Here is a 15239-nt window from a genome sequence, read left to right on the forward strand (position 1 = left end):
GGCACAGCGGACACACCAGGAACCGCGGTGTTGGCCGTCGAATGGCGCTAGCAGCGCAGCATTTGTGCACCGCCGCCGTCAGTGTCAGCCAGTTTGCCGTGGCATACGGAGCTCCATCGCAGTCTTTAACACTGGTAGCATGCCGCGACAGCGTGGATGTGAACCGTACGTGCAGTTGACGGACTTTGAGCGAGGGCGTATAGTGGGCATGCGGGAGGCCGGGTGGACGTACCGCCGAATTGCTCAACACGTGGGGCGTGAGGTCTCCACAGTACATCGATGTTGTCGCCAGTGGTCGGCGGAAGGTGCACGTGCCCGTCGACCTGGGACCGGACCGCAGCGACGCACGGATGCACGCCAAGACCGTAGGATCCTACGCAGTGCCGTAGGGGACCGCACCGCCACTTCCCAGCAAATTAGGGACACTGTTGCTCCTGGGGTATCGGCGAGGACCATTCGCAACCGTCTCCATGAAGCTGGGCTACGGTCCCGCACACCGTTAGGCCGTCTTCCGCTCACGCCCCAACATCGTGCAGCCCGCCTCCAGTGGTGTCGCGACAGGCGTGAATGGAGGGACGAATGGAGACGTGTCGTCTTCAGCAATGAGAGTCGCTTCTGCCTTGGTGCCAATGATGGTCGTATGCGTGTTTGGCGCCGTGCAGGTGAGCGCCACAATCAGGACTGCATACGACCGAGGCACACAGGGCCAACACCCGGCATCATGGTGTGGGAGCGATCTCCTACACTGGCCGTACACCACTGGTGATCGTCGAGGGGACACTGAATAGTGCACGGTACATCCAAACCGTCATCGAACCCATCGTTCTACCATTCCTAGACCGGCAAGGGAACTTGCTGTTCCAACAGGACAATGCACGTCCGCATGTATCCCGTGCCACCCAACGTGCTCTAGAAGGTGTAAGTCAACTACCATGGCCAGCAAGATCTCCGGATCTGTCGCCCATTGAGCATGTTTGGGACTGGATGAAGCGTCGTCTCACGCGGTCTGCACGTCCAGCATGAACGCTGGTCCAACTGAGGCGCCAGGTGGAAATGACATGGCAAGTCGTTCCACAGGACTACATCCAGCATCTCTACGATCTTCTCCATGGGAGAATAGCAGCCTGCATTGCTGCGAAAGGTGGATATACACTGTACTAGTGCCGACATTGTGCATGCTCTGTTGCCTGTGTCCATGTGCCTGTGGTTCTGTCAGTGCTATCATGTGATGTATCTGACCCCAGGAATGTGTCAATAAAGGTTCCCCTTCCTGGGACAATGAATTCACGGTGTTCTTATTTCAATTTCCAGGAGTGTATTTCTCGTCCACGTTTCACTTCCATACATGGCTACACTCCATACAAATACTTTCAGAAATGACTTCCTGACACTTACATTGATACTCGATGTTAACAAATTTCTCGTCTTCAGAAACGCTTTCCTTGCCATTGCCAGCCTACATTTTATATCCTCTCTACTCCGACTATCATCAGTTATTTTGCTCCCCAAATAGCAAAACTTCTTTACTACTTTAAGTGTCTCATTTCCTAATCTAATTCCCTCAGCATCACCCTACTTAATTCGACTACATTCCATTATCCTCGTTTTCCTTTTGTTGATGTTCATCTTATATCCTCCTTTCAAGACACTATACATTCCGGCCAGCTGCTCTTCCAGGTCCTTTGCTGTCTCTGACGGAATTACAATGTCATCGGCGAACCTCATAGTTTTTATTTCTTCTCCATGGATTTTAATACCTACTCCCAATTTTTCTTTTGTTTCCTTTACTGCTTGCTCAATATACAGATTGAATAACATCAGGGATAGGCTACGACCCTGTCTCACTCCCTTCCCAACCACTGCTTCCCTTTCATGTCTCTCGTCTCTTATAACTGCCATGTGGTTTCTGTACAAATGGTAAATAGCCTTTCGCTCCCTGTATTTTACCCCTGCCACCTTTAGAATTTGAAAGAGAGTATTCCAGTCAACTTTGTCAAATGCTTTCTCTAAGTCTACAAATGCTAGACACGTAGGTTTGCCTTTCCTTAATCTATTTTCTAAGATAATTCGTAGGGTCAGTATTGCCTCACGTGTTCCAACATTTCTACGGAATCCAAACTGATCTTCCCCTAGGTCGGCTTCTACCAGTTTTTCCATTCGTCTGTGAAGAATTCCCGTTAATACTTTGCAGCCGTGGCATATTAAACTGATAGTTCGGTAATTTTCACATCTGTCATACCTGCTTTCTTTGGTATTTGAATTATTATATTCTTCTTGAAGTCCGAGGTTATTTCGCCTGTCTCCTACATCTTGCTCACCAGATGGTAGAGTTTTGTGAGGCCTGGCTCTCCCAAGGCTATCAGTAGTTCTAATGGAATGCTGTCTACTCCCGGGGCCTTGTTTCGACTTACGTTTTTCAGTGCTCTGTCAAACTCTTCGCGCAGTATCCTATCTCCCATTTCATCTTTATCTACATCCTCTTCTATTTCCATAATATTGCCCTCAAGTACATCACCCTTGTATAGACCCTATATATACTCCTTCCCTGAAGTCAAAATTACTTTGTTATACGAATTCCGATTATTCTTGTTGTCCACTGCGACATATTTCATATCATTGTGCCGCATTTTAACACGATCGACCACACCCCAACTTATCGGTCTCCTACAACGATCTCTGCGCCTGGTTTCGTAATAACGGGAAAGAATGCGGCAACAACGCGCAGAGGCAGAATCAGTCGGAAGTGTTGTTTAAATACTATGTTAACTGCAGACTAAACACGATAATTTTCACTCTTGCTGCAGTCTTCGTGCTCTATCGCACCTCAGAACAATTAGTGTTCTGAAGCACAATGCAATCCAGCAATGTATCATTATTTTCACGAGATTTGCGGGATAAAAAGTCACAGTACGCTCTCAGAATTTGAAGAGTAAACATCTTCGTGATAACATAACGACACTCTCGTAGCGTCTGCCATTGAAGTTTTTTGAGCATCTCCGTAACGCCCTCGGTCTTAAACGTGCCGGTGATGAAACACGCCGCTCTTCGTGGGATCTTGTCTCTTTCCTCTGTTAATCCTACTTTGCAAGGCTTCCAGATTGACGAAAATTACCCAAGAAAGGGTTGAGCAAGTGTCTTGTAATCCACTTCTTTGGTGGACCAGTTACGTTTCCTTAAGATTCTTGTAAAGAATCAGCCTGGCGCCTGCTTTTCCTACAATTTTTTTTCTATGCGGGCGATTCCACTTAAGCGAGCCTGACGTTTACTCGTAGACGTCATGAGGTAGTTACTGTTTACAGCGATTTTCATCAATATCGTAATCGAACAGTAATGGATCTTTTCGTATATCTTTTTGCATAACACGTTAAATTTACTTAAGTTCGGGTCAACCTGCCAGTCACTACACCACTATGATAATCTGCCGGTGTTCTTGCAGTTCGCAACAAATCTTCTGGCGCTGCTACCTCCTGAGAGACACGCATATCATTGCGAACAGCGTCATGAAGATTCAAACTTATCATCGACATAAATTTCAATCAGTAACCATCGATCAGACACTGACATTTTAGTGGCAGCATATGAACCTATGAAAGAAGCTTGACTCTAGATTAAAAATACTCCCGGGAATTGAATAACTGAGAAGCAAATGCAGATACGCCACGCTATGGTGCTATTTCATTTATGGAATTAGCTGCTACACATTGTGCCCTGCTTTGGTAAACAGCGCACGTCCATCTAAGATGTACGTCTGAATGAGGCCAGGAAGACCATTAGTGGCAATGTCATGTACACTCCAATTCACTTCTTGCCCCTTCTGTCGAATATTGCTCATCTGAATCTCGCAAGTAAAGCCTACGCGCAAGTTCTTAAGACGCCAAAAGTTCCTAAAAACTCTTTTCTAGGTATCTCAAAAAATGGCTCTAACATCTGAGGTCATCAGTCTCCTAGGCTTAGAACTACTTAAACCTAACTAACCTAAGGACCAAACACATCCATGCCCAAGGCAGGATTCGAACCTGCGACCGTAGCAGCAGCGCGGTTCCGGACTGAAGCGCCTAGAACCGCTCAGCCACAACGGCCGGCTAGGTATCTCCCTCCAGAATCCAATAACTACATGCCTGAAGACATGAGAACAGCTTTGGGTCAGTCTTCCGTATACAGACGTTCCGGTTGTCACCGAGATTGGAAAGAACGCTGGAACAAATGTACACCCCAGAACGCTCACCTCATTCAAGGCGCAACTAGGAATGTTTCAGGGTTTGACTCCCCGTCGCGAATGCTTGAAACTAAACCACATCCGAATATGACGAGGGTAATGTGGCCTCATCGTGAAGACGTGCGGTTATTGTGAAAGGGCTGTGTATGGCTGTGGTGCGGAGGAACAGACATTACACACATTATGGATAATCGCCCACTCCATAACTGTACAGGTGGTCTTGGTCTGAAAGACTGGCATGAAGTGACAAGGAGTGCTGCTGTCTGGTTGTGTAGTTTAAACATTAACCTGCAAATTCATAATGTTTTGTAATGCCATACGATGATATAATTTATTATTATTATGCTAATTATTATTAATATTTCTAATTTCCGAACAGCTTAAGTCGTCCACTCAACTTGAAGACATTAGTAACTATCACAGATTTTGGAAGAAAAAAGAAATTTATCGTATTGATAGCAAGAAATTGTGGACGATAATGTTGGAAAGAGGTTGTCGCAATAATCTCTGGACAACCATGAGGAAGAACTTTACATCTGGAGTGCAGAACTTTAGCGCGCTTGCGAATTTCTGTCGTTTGCATTTTTTGCAAAGTTTCAGTAATTCTGTTATTTGTTACGGATTATTTAATTAATTCTGGTTATAAACCTAATTTCATAGGCTAGAAGAGTATCTGAGGCAGGAAACAATCAGATCAGTTCACGGCTGCAGTACTCTATTAGATTACGTCCTCATATCCAAAATGATTACCTCATTCACGTAAGCTAGAATTTTACTCTCTCTCCCGTCTTTTGTTCCTGCAAACGGTAACAGAAAATTATGACATGGTTATTAAATTTTTCTGAAGGCGCGTTTACCCTGCAGGATATTAAGCCATTTGCAACACTATTCCCAAAATAGATTATCTGCTACCTTGTGCACGTATCTCTTTGACATGGAAATACATAAAAAGGTATTTTACTTTAGACTGAAAACGAAGTGTCTTTGCACATGTTCATAATCACTTTCCACTTAAGGAGTATTTGCGTAGCTCGTGCGAAGTTTTTATCGTGACTGGTCGTAAGTCTGGGCAAATAACGTAAATTTTGTTCAAGGGCAATCTGGCACACTTGATTTTACAAATAACGCAAACCTAATCATTTGCTAATACAATAACTAATTTACCGATTTAGTTTGCATCTCTTGATATTCCATCTTTCAGATATGCATCGTGGACATTATCTCTTCTTTCGATATTTCGGCCGATAATTGTGCAACCATCTTAAAGGAGAGTCGGAGACGCCGTTAAAATAACTTGAACGCAGTACTGTGGGATAAAGAAACACGTTACTTCTCATGACATTGTTTTGCACAAACTCAAGTGAATTAACAAGAAAGTGAAAAGAAAGAAGAATCTATTTTCTGATCAACCCACACCCTAGGGAATCATGCAGTGATGTGATGCCCGCATCGCTGTTTCACATGTACGAAGGTTAGCCTTAAAGTTTTGATTATCAACTCCCAACAATACAGGTTCGTAACTTTTATTGTTTATTTGCAGTTAGATGTCTGCAGTCCTTTTGCACTATTAAAACCCCGCGCCATTGTACCGTAGCACGCCCTAGAGGAACCAAAACAAAGTGGCGTCGCGCATTGATAAAGCGGAGGTAAGTTGCGACGTCATGTTTTGGTGCTTCTAGCTCTGCCTACTGTACTTTGGCACGGTGATTTCAATACGTGCCAGAATTGCAGACATGTAACTGCAAACAAACAAGAAATAAATTACATAAATGTATTTCTGCGAAGTGATAATTATAGCCTCATTACTACATCTTGTACATAAATCACTTCTAAGCATCTGGAAAGAGGGCAATTCTACTTAAACTCAAATTAGTTAACAGTATGAGAACACCTTACTGCGCTGCAGATTAATTGTTAAAGTAAGTGAAAGCAAACTGCAAGGGTAGTATATAAGTTATAGTTCTTGAGCTTTCATATAATTTAAAGTTTTCAACAACTTAGTAGTATGAGCAGTAATGCCTATCTCAGAGTTTTAACTTAGAATGTAATTCAGTTTCTTTTTTTATTTCCCAATTACATGCTGCCACGCCTTGCAGTGAAGCAGCGATTAACGTGGGAGGGACCAATCGATCTCATTTATAGAGCCGTCAAGGTCTGATGTAATACAGGTTGGTTATAATGAGACCTTCGCTTCTTGAGCCAGTGTAGACGGGAAACTATTTACCGTATGGGTGCCTCAATGATGATCAAACTGTGCGCTGCAGGATTTGCGTTGTAAGTAGTATTACTATCATGATTTACCAGTAGGCGCCGGTACTCCTAGGGCGACGTAGGGTTGAAACACAAACATGACTCTGAATTACAGCTTCAGTTAGTCAACACTGGTCTGGACAACGTGAGGAGGGCTTTGATGAAAACAGCAGCAGCAGTGCTGCCCCGCTTCGCAAGTATCACGCATTAAGCGAGTACGAAGAAGTCTTCTTTCTGCACTGGGTTTGAAGAACATGATTCGGAAGGTCGATTTCACTGCTTGCGAGGGACCGATGATCAGTTGTGACAAACATTGTTGAAGGTATTGTTCCCATGGCTGGGAATGCTGGACGCACTATGGGATCTTCAAGCAATGCGTGAGCATAGCGAGGGAGGTAGCCAGCATCCCATCTGAGTGCCATAGGCCCTCTGCTGTTCCTGATTTACATAAATGATCTAGTTGATAATCTGAACAGCCCCCTTAGATTGTTTGCAGATGATGCTGTAATTTACCGTCTAGTAAAATCATCAGACGATCAATTCCAATTACAAAATGGTCTACAGAGAATTTCTGTATGGTGCGAAAAGTGGCAATTGGCACTAAACAGAGAAAAGTGCGAGGTCATCCACATGGGTTCTAAAAGAAATCCGATAAATTTTGGGTATACGATAAATCGCACAAATCTAAGGGCTGTCAATTCGACTAAATACCTAGGAATTACAATTACGAGCAACTTAAATTGGAAAGACCACGTAGATATTGTGGGGAAGGCTTAACAGACAGCGATTTGTTGGCAGAACACTTGGAAGATGCGACAAACCCACTAAAGAGACAGCCTACATTGCACTTGTCCGTCCTCTGCTGGAATATTGCTGTGCGATGTGGGATCCTTACCAGGTAAGATTGACGGAGGACATCGAAAAAGTGCAAAAGAAGGGCAGCTCGTTTCGTGTTATCGCGCAATAAGGGTGAGAGTGTCACTGATATGATACACGAGTTAGGGTGACAGTCACTGAAAGAAAGGCGGTTTTCTTTGCGGCGAGATCTGTTTACGAAATTTCAATCACCAACTTTCTCTTCCGAATGCTAAAATATTTTGTTGACACCCACCTGCGTAGGAAGAAATGATCATTATCATAATTTAAGAGAAATGAGAGCTCTAACGGAAAGATTTAGGTGTTCCTTTTTCCCACGCGACATTCGAGAGTGGAATGGTAGAAAAGTAGTATGAAAATGGTTCGATGAACCATCTGCCAGGCACTAAAGTGTGAATCACAGGGTAACGATGTAGATGAGATGTTTTGGGCAGCAGCAAAGCAATCCCTGGTGCTGTATCAGACTATTGTCACATTGGGCAACGTTTATAAGGTGAAACTTAAGCGTGGTATGCAGTTGACAAATGTTAACCTCTCACGTGGAAAGTGAAATGTGTTTTTTCAATATTTCATTCGTTAATTCTCTTCCACATCTCACAAAAGTTTCCACAAAGTTTCGTTATCCTACGATCACTCATTTTTCTTGGGGGCCCCTCTCAGGTAGCGAAAGGTTATTCACAACCACACTGTATGTGCGTGACTGCTCGTAGTTTTGTTGATATTGCTCACCTTAATGCTTTCATTTACGTCTTAACCTAAGAGGTGGCCGGCATTCATCGGTACACTTTATGGGCTGAAAACACGTCATGTATAGTGTAGTGATAAAAATTTAATCGCTACTTTGCAGGTTACTCGCTGCTTGTCTACGAAATCTAAGAATGCCGGCCAACCTCTAAGGTAGGACTTAGATGACTCTGTTTGCGAGTAGTATCAACAAGAATACACACAGTACTAAAAACCAATGTAAGCTGTACTGTATTCGTACAGGAATGCAGTAGCCAAGATAAAAAAGAGCGAAACGTTTTGTGTTTTGCAGAAGGCTAAGATACACAAAGAGCTTTCCCTCTAAAGAAACATATGATTGTGCACTAGATGAGATTTAAGGATTCTGTGGCCATATGTAAGAAGTTAAAACTATTAGCAGTTATTTGTTACATGGTCTCTAGATCATTTACACGATTTTTATACGGATGATGTGAAACTAATCACTTTACAGTTTATATATAGTCTATGGGATGCGGTTATGAGTATCGTTACACTCTGACCATTTGCAGCGTTCTAAATAGCTCACTGTCTTAAATTTAATAAGAATAAACAAATTAGTCTATAATATTTGTCATGCAACCAGCTACCCAAAAAATGTTTGAGAATGGCAGTGAGTGAGGCGTGAGCCTCTGAAAAGAGAAGAGAGGGAACCAGTATGAGATCCTTAGTTGTAGCTTAACGAAAGGGCAAACGTAGATTCATTGGTAGTTTTCTAGGAAACTGCACTGTTTATGAAAGAGATTACTTTCGAAATGATTGCACAGCCTACATTGGAATTCAAATTAAGGTGTGGCATACCATATCAAAACACCGTACATTTATGGTATAGGAAGACAGGCAGCACTAATATCACAGGCTTGTTTGCCTTGTAGAATGAAACACACACAAAAATAAGTGTTTTCCAATTTTTATTTATTTATATATTTTTGTTTTTCACCCGACGTCTCTCTCGTACTACACGCACTGAGAGATCTCATAGACTATAAGGCAAGGTTGTAGGAAGCTGTTGTGAAGGCTACGCGAATCATCACGATGATACTGCATTTAGGAGGGAAGCTTGCGTAGCTAAGTACCGCCCGTGTTACGGGAGAGTGTTGTATGTTGCATAGCGTGAAGGGGCTACCACTATTCGTAACTTCGCTGCGTATGTCCGAAAAGATCTCTGTTCCATTCCCTGGAATGCTTGTTAAATGGCGCCTGGGGGACAGTTGTCACCATTGTCTGCGGTTTCCGGAGAGAAGTAAATACTTGATGTGTAGATTTTATTTGCTAACGCCACTGTGCCACTTGGTGCGCACATTTATTGATTTCGTTGGCAGTCTTCCGATATGAATGAATTCTTGTTTAACCTTCCTGGTGATCATGAAGAAGTGCCTATTGCTAGTGGTTATTTATTTTGTATTGATATAAACAAGTTGGGCCTAATCATCAGGCATACAGTGATCAGAAGTGGGTGTTATAAAATTATAAATAGTTCTTTATATGTGATATATCACTACTATATAAGTATCAGTCACGAGAAACGAAGAAATTAGTCGGTCAATCAGTATTCCTACCTATTTACTGCTGCTAATTGTAATAACTGCAGTAGGCATAGTTCTATCGGAGATGGTACGCCCTTGCTTTCTAAGAATATCGAATTGTCTTTAAAGAACCAGTGATCGCCGGCCGACTGTTAGAGAGCAATTGCGTTTCCTCTGATGTATTAGCTCTGTTTAACTTTCTATCTGTGCTGCACTGAAAATACCTGCACAATATTGCTAATGTAGACGGTTTGAATGTGTCTTACTCGGAAACAAAGTTCTTCCATTCATCTACGGTACTTGCCGTTATCAGTAATGCCCAGTTTACTCTTGACCCTCTTGTATCTATTCAGTACAACTCCGGTACGTCTCTGGTTTCTTTCCGGCAGCGTTAGTTGTAAGTTAACAGATAGTTAACAGTGATAGACAGCAGTGTAAATAGGTTTTCTGATGAAGAATTGGCCAACGAACATCTCGTGTATAGGGTTCACTGAGTGTAACAGAAGAGCGGCTTCATGAAACTATGCTGCTTCCGTAGCGGCAGGAACTACATCACAGTACTTTGGCACCGGTGCTATACTTTGCGTTTTGTGTTGTAAGTTTTGGTGATAGCATGTTTCAAATTTTGTCACTGTTGAATGTATTTTCGCAGAAATGCAGCTTATTGGGCTCAGAAATCGAATAAATATTTAAATTTTTACTCTATAACGAGCCTCCGGAGACCACATAACCTTCATACTAAAGTACTGGGGAAGTATATCTCAGTTACTTCCGAATTTTTATCGGTGAAGCTCACGTTCACCCATTATGTGCACCGAAAGAGAGGGGTGGTTGTCGTTCGGGGTAGGACGTGTGGCAGCGCAGTTATCGGGAAACTGGAGGAGGAAAGCAGTTTCTGATGAACGAACGAAGCGTGTGAATATACGGTGGCAGAATACGTATTAGCACTCCGTCTTCAGGCCACACGTGGCCCACCGGGACCATCCGACCGCCGTGTCATCCTCATTGAGGATGCGATTAGAGGGGCGTGGGGTGAGCACACCGCTCTCAGGGTCGTTACGATGGTTTTCTGTGACCGGAGCCGCTACTAGTCGGTCGAGTAGCTCCTCAATTGGCGTAATGAGGATGAGTGCACTCCGAGAAATGGCAACAGCGCATGGCAGCCCGGATGGTCTCCCATCCAAGTGCCGGCCACGCCCGACAGCGCTTAACACGGGAACCGGTGTATCCACTGCAGCTAGGCCGTTGCCACAATACGTATTACCTTATTAAAAAAAAAAGGTAATTGAGCTATACTTGAGCTAGCATTCACCTTGCGGCCTTGGAGTTGCAATTTCGTGCTAGTCGCCCTCACACTTTCGTGGCGTCCCTAATACTCATACCTGGTGCCGAGCTTTGTGAGGAGACCTGAGCGTCCTGTACAATCGGTGCTCTCGTATCGCTGCACCGGCAGCACCCCACGCTGCGTTCCTCAGCAACAGCGGTGCAGCGCGAGCGTCCATTTAGCGCCTCCACTTGGCGCTTCGGCGCCCGCGCCACGTGTCACTTCTCGGCAGACGCCTAAACAGCCCATCCTGCCGCCACGCCCACGCCGCCTGTGCGGTGCGGTGCGGTGCGGTACGGCACGGAGTCGAGGCGACCTGCTATCTCTGGCGTCCATCTGCCGGCCGCCGGAAGCTGCGGTCATCGTCCGCCGGAACGCCGCCGGCTGAGCTGGCCGACCGTGCGTCCGGCTCGGCCGTCCGCTTTGCTCCACCTCTGCTGCCAGAAGAGCTCGCATCAAAGCATGGGCATGCAGGCGGTCGCCGCGTGGGTGCTGGTGGACGTCAGGAGGCCGTTGCTCGCCAAGGTAAGGGCGCAACTGGTGGCTGAGGCCGCCCTCACACGGGACGCGAAAGCGAGCGTGGACGTGGAGAAGGTAGAAATTTGCCACGTCACAGCGTGCAATTTCACCGTAGAGCAGCATCAGACCCGTCAGATATTTCCTGCTTCGACAGGAACGTCGTCAATGAGATGAGATGCAAGAGGGCTGTTCATTAATGAGTGTTAGCCCTGGTCGCAATTACATAATTCACAGTATTGCCGGTTTCGGCTTTCTGTCATCTTGACTTCTGAAACAAAGTGGCAGTACACTGACACCATATATTAGGTGCAATATGGCTGAAGGCCAAGCCTGCTGAGAAAATGTTGTTGTTGTTGTTGTTGTTGTTGTTGTTGTTGTCTTCAGTCCTGAGATTGGTTTGATGCAGCTCTCCATACTACTCTATCCTGTGCAAGCTTCTTCATCTCCCAGTACCTACTGCAACCTACATCCTTCTGAATCTGCTTAGTGTATTCATCTCTTGGTCTCCCTCTACGATTTTTACCCTCCACGCTAACCTCCAACGCTAAACTTGTAATCCGTTGATGCCTCAGAACATGTCCTACCAACCGGTCTCTTCTTGTCAAGTTGTGTCACAAACTCCTCTTCTCCCCAATTCTATTCAGTACCTCCTCATTAGTTATTTGATCACCCATCTAATCTCAAGCATTCTTCTGTAGCACCACATTTCGAAAGCTTCTATTCTCTTCTTGTCCAAACTATTTATCGTCCATGTTTCACTTCCATACATGGCTACACACACACACACACACACACACACACACACACACACACACACACACTTCCAGAAACAACTTCCTGACACTTAAATCTATACTCGATGTTAACAAATTTCTCTTCTTAAGAAATGCATTCCTTGCCATTGCCAGTCTACATTTTATATCTGGCATTTGGTTTCTGTACAAATTGGAAATAGCCTTTCGCTCCCTGTATTTTACCCCTGCCACCTTCAGAATTTGAAAGAGTATTCCAGTCAATATTGTCAAACGATTTCTCTTAAGTTTACAAATACTAGAAACGTATTTCTACTAAGATAAGTCGTAGGGTCAGTATTGCCTCACGTGTTGCAATATTTCTACGGAATCCAAACTGATCTTCCCCGAGGTCGGCTTCTACGTGTTTTTCCATTCGTCTGTAAAGAATTCGCGTTAGTATTCTGCAGCTGTGACTTATTAAACTGATAGTTCGGTAATTTTCACATCTGTCAACACCTGCTTTCTTTGGGATTGGAATTATTATATTCTTCTTGAAGTCTGAGGGTATTTCGCCTGTCTCATACTTCTTGCTCACTAGATTGTAGAGTTTTGTCAGGACTGGCTCTCCCAAGGCTGTCAGTAGTTCTAATGGAATGTTGTCTACTCCCGGGGCCTTGTTTCTTGAGAAAATCTTAACAGTACATAATAAAGACAAGACGGCGGAAGGCCATAACATTCCATTAAGAGTGTCCTGATAAGAGTATCAACGTCAAATGCGTTTTACACCCAGGTACATGAAAAAACCTAGCTAGAGCGTCTCATACTTAGGTAGACACGAGCTGTAACCGGAAGAGAACTTTAGTGATGTGTGTCCGGCGTCATAGTTTCAACAGTTTAAAATGATAGCTTGGTCTTTAATTAAAATGGATTCACTTTGCTAAAGTGTGTATCTAGCAGCGAAGCACAAGATATAATGCAACACGTAACAATGAAATATACACGCTTAAAATCAGCTTAAAATGTGTATCACTGGTATTATTTGCTTTGTAATGCTGGAAGGAAGCAGCTAAGACTTCGTGCATAATAACTGCTTACGCTCAGTGGCCTAGTGCAAGTACTTCAGTTGGGCGCAAGTTCGGCAACTTGGACAACCGGTGAAAGGGGACCTCCATGTTAACGTGGATTCGGAGTCACGTGTCGTTCCTGGCGACTCAGCACGTCGTTGCTAGGTGAAGGCTAGATTAGAGGCAGACTGAAAATTTCCGCGCGCCTACAGGGATCTGTCCTCATAATGTCTCGATTTCCGCTGGACCATCAGACCTGACAAAAGCTGTGTGAAATGTGGCTAAATGACGTGATAGTCATTTTGATTAAAAGTTTCGATGGTCGATAGCGCATTCAGACGCCAGTCGAGTCGGCGCTGCCTCGTGCCATGTGAGGAATCTTTCGTATTCCTGTGGCTATGCTTGGGGGTGGGGTGTGGGAGGCGGCTGTACTCTTGGTGTCGCTAATGGCCGGTGTACGTGACGCCGTGTTATCGGTATTACGTATTGCCTCATTTTCTCAATTGACTTGGCCTTGAGCTAAATTGTAACTATTATGTTACGTTAGTATTTTTTTCCATTTTAACAGATCAGATGATGGCAGAAAGCTATACTGTTGGTGCGATCTAGTCTGAAATCTTATAAATAAGTGCCATATATAATCGCTGATTCGTTTACGGTCTTCATGTCTTCATTGGCGAGATAGATTTTTTCGTGACAAAACAGAACCTTAACTACACCATGCTGGATTCCGTCGTTTACAGCTGTAGCCTGTATTTCATTTTTTAGCTTAACGTGCTTGCTTTGAATATTTGCTGCTCCAAAGCATCGCCAAATACACGGTCTCTCTAAAACGCGGTGTTTTTGGTACGAGTTATTATAATAAAACGACGGGAATCGACATATTGGTGATTAAAGGCTTTTAATATTGTTGAGTGCGTGCTATGAAAATATATCGGTTTAAGCCTCCGACATTTTGGCGATTTTTGAAAAAGTTTCGTTTTTAGTCAGATCGTGAAATACCAGTGACTAAAACTTTCGTAAGACTAGACAGCCACTTAAGAATGTCACAAAATCGTTTGCAAAATAAATCATTATCGGCATATAGCTATAGTGTGTGTGACACAAGCTGTATGAAAGGTGGTCATTAGGTTTTAATTATCACATTGGAAAACATAACCAATTAAAATTAATTTTGTGTCTCGTTGAAAGTACATGTCTGTAGTCTTGTTCCGTGTTTAAATCCTTGCGACACACGACGGTGACAACGGCACTAGAAGAAAAAGAAAATAGTAAACCCCTTGATGAAGTGAGTATTGGCAGCACAATTTTGTTTGGACTCCTCTGCTGCCGTTGTTACTGTTCTGTGGATTTAACCAAGGACCAGCACTAGAGACAGTATCTTCAGACAGACACAAAATTAAAATCGTTGCCGCATTTTTTTTCCGATGTGATAATTAAAATTATATTACTGTCCTTGGTGCAAGTGTGTATATTCAATACCCGTTGAACAGGATTACGGCTGCTACCGAGTAAACCAAACTATAATTTATTAATAGAGCCGTACGGAGTGGCCACACGGTTTGAGGCGCCTTGTCACGGATTGCGCGGCCCCTCCCACCAGAGGTTCGAGTCCTCCTCGGATGCGTGTGCGTGTTCGTATGCGTTGTTCTTAGCGTAAGGTAGTTTAAGTAGTGTGCAAGTCCAGGGACCGATGACCTTAGCAGTTTGGTCCCTTAGGAATTCACGCACATTTGAACATATTAATAATGTCTCTGAGCACTATGGGACTTAACATCTGTGGTCATCAGTCCCCTAGAACTTAGAACTACTTAAACCTAACTAACCTAAGGTCATCACACACATCCATGCCCGAGGCAGGATTCAAACCTGCGACCGTAGCGGTCACGCGGTTCCAGACTGAAGCGCCTAGAACCGCACGGCCACACCGGCCGGCTATTATTAATAGAGGAAAGCAATTCCGTAAAT

The 15239-nt window shown here is 44.1% G+C and overlaps 2 protein-coding genes across 5 annotated transcripts in view; one reads left to right on the forward strand and one right to left on the reverse strand.

Annotated features, from left to right (window-relative positions):
* The window catches only part of LOC126177095 (T-cell immunomodulatory protein), a 425282-nt gene that overhangs the window by 405404 nt on the left and 4639 nt on the right, over positions 1-15239 (reverse strand). The gene's annotated exons all lie outside the window — the stretch shown is intronic.
* Positions 1-15239, forward strand: part of LOC126177098 (transmembrane protein 47) — a 370462-nt gene that overhangs the window by 193554 nt on the left and 161669 nt on the right. The window contains exon 1 of one of the 3 annotated variants that reach the window (XM_049924356.1): positions 11369-11479. The exons of the other annotated variants lie outside the window; for them this stretch is intronic. Coding sequence (XP_049780313.1) covers positions 11417-11479 — 63 coding nt within the window. The 5' untranslated portion in view covers positions 11369-11416. Of the gene's footprint in view, positions 1-11368; positions 11480-15239 lie in introns of those variants that run through there. 3 annotated transcript variants of the gene reach the window in all.

Source organism: Schistocerca cancellata, chromosome 3 (assembly GCF_023864275.1).
Source record: "Schistocerca cancellata isolate TAMUIC-IGC-003103 chromosome 3, iqSchCanc2.1, whole genome shotgun sequence".
NCBI lineage: Eukaryota > Metazoa > Arthropoda > Insecta > Orthoptera > Acrididae > Schistocerca > Schistocerca cancellata.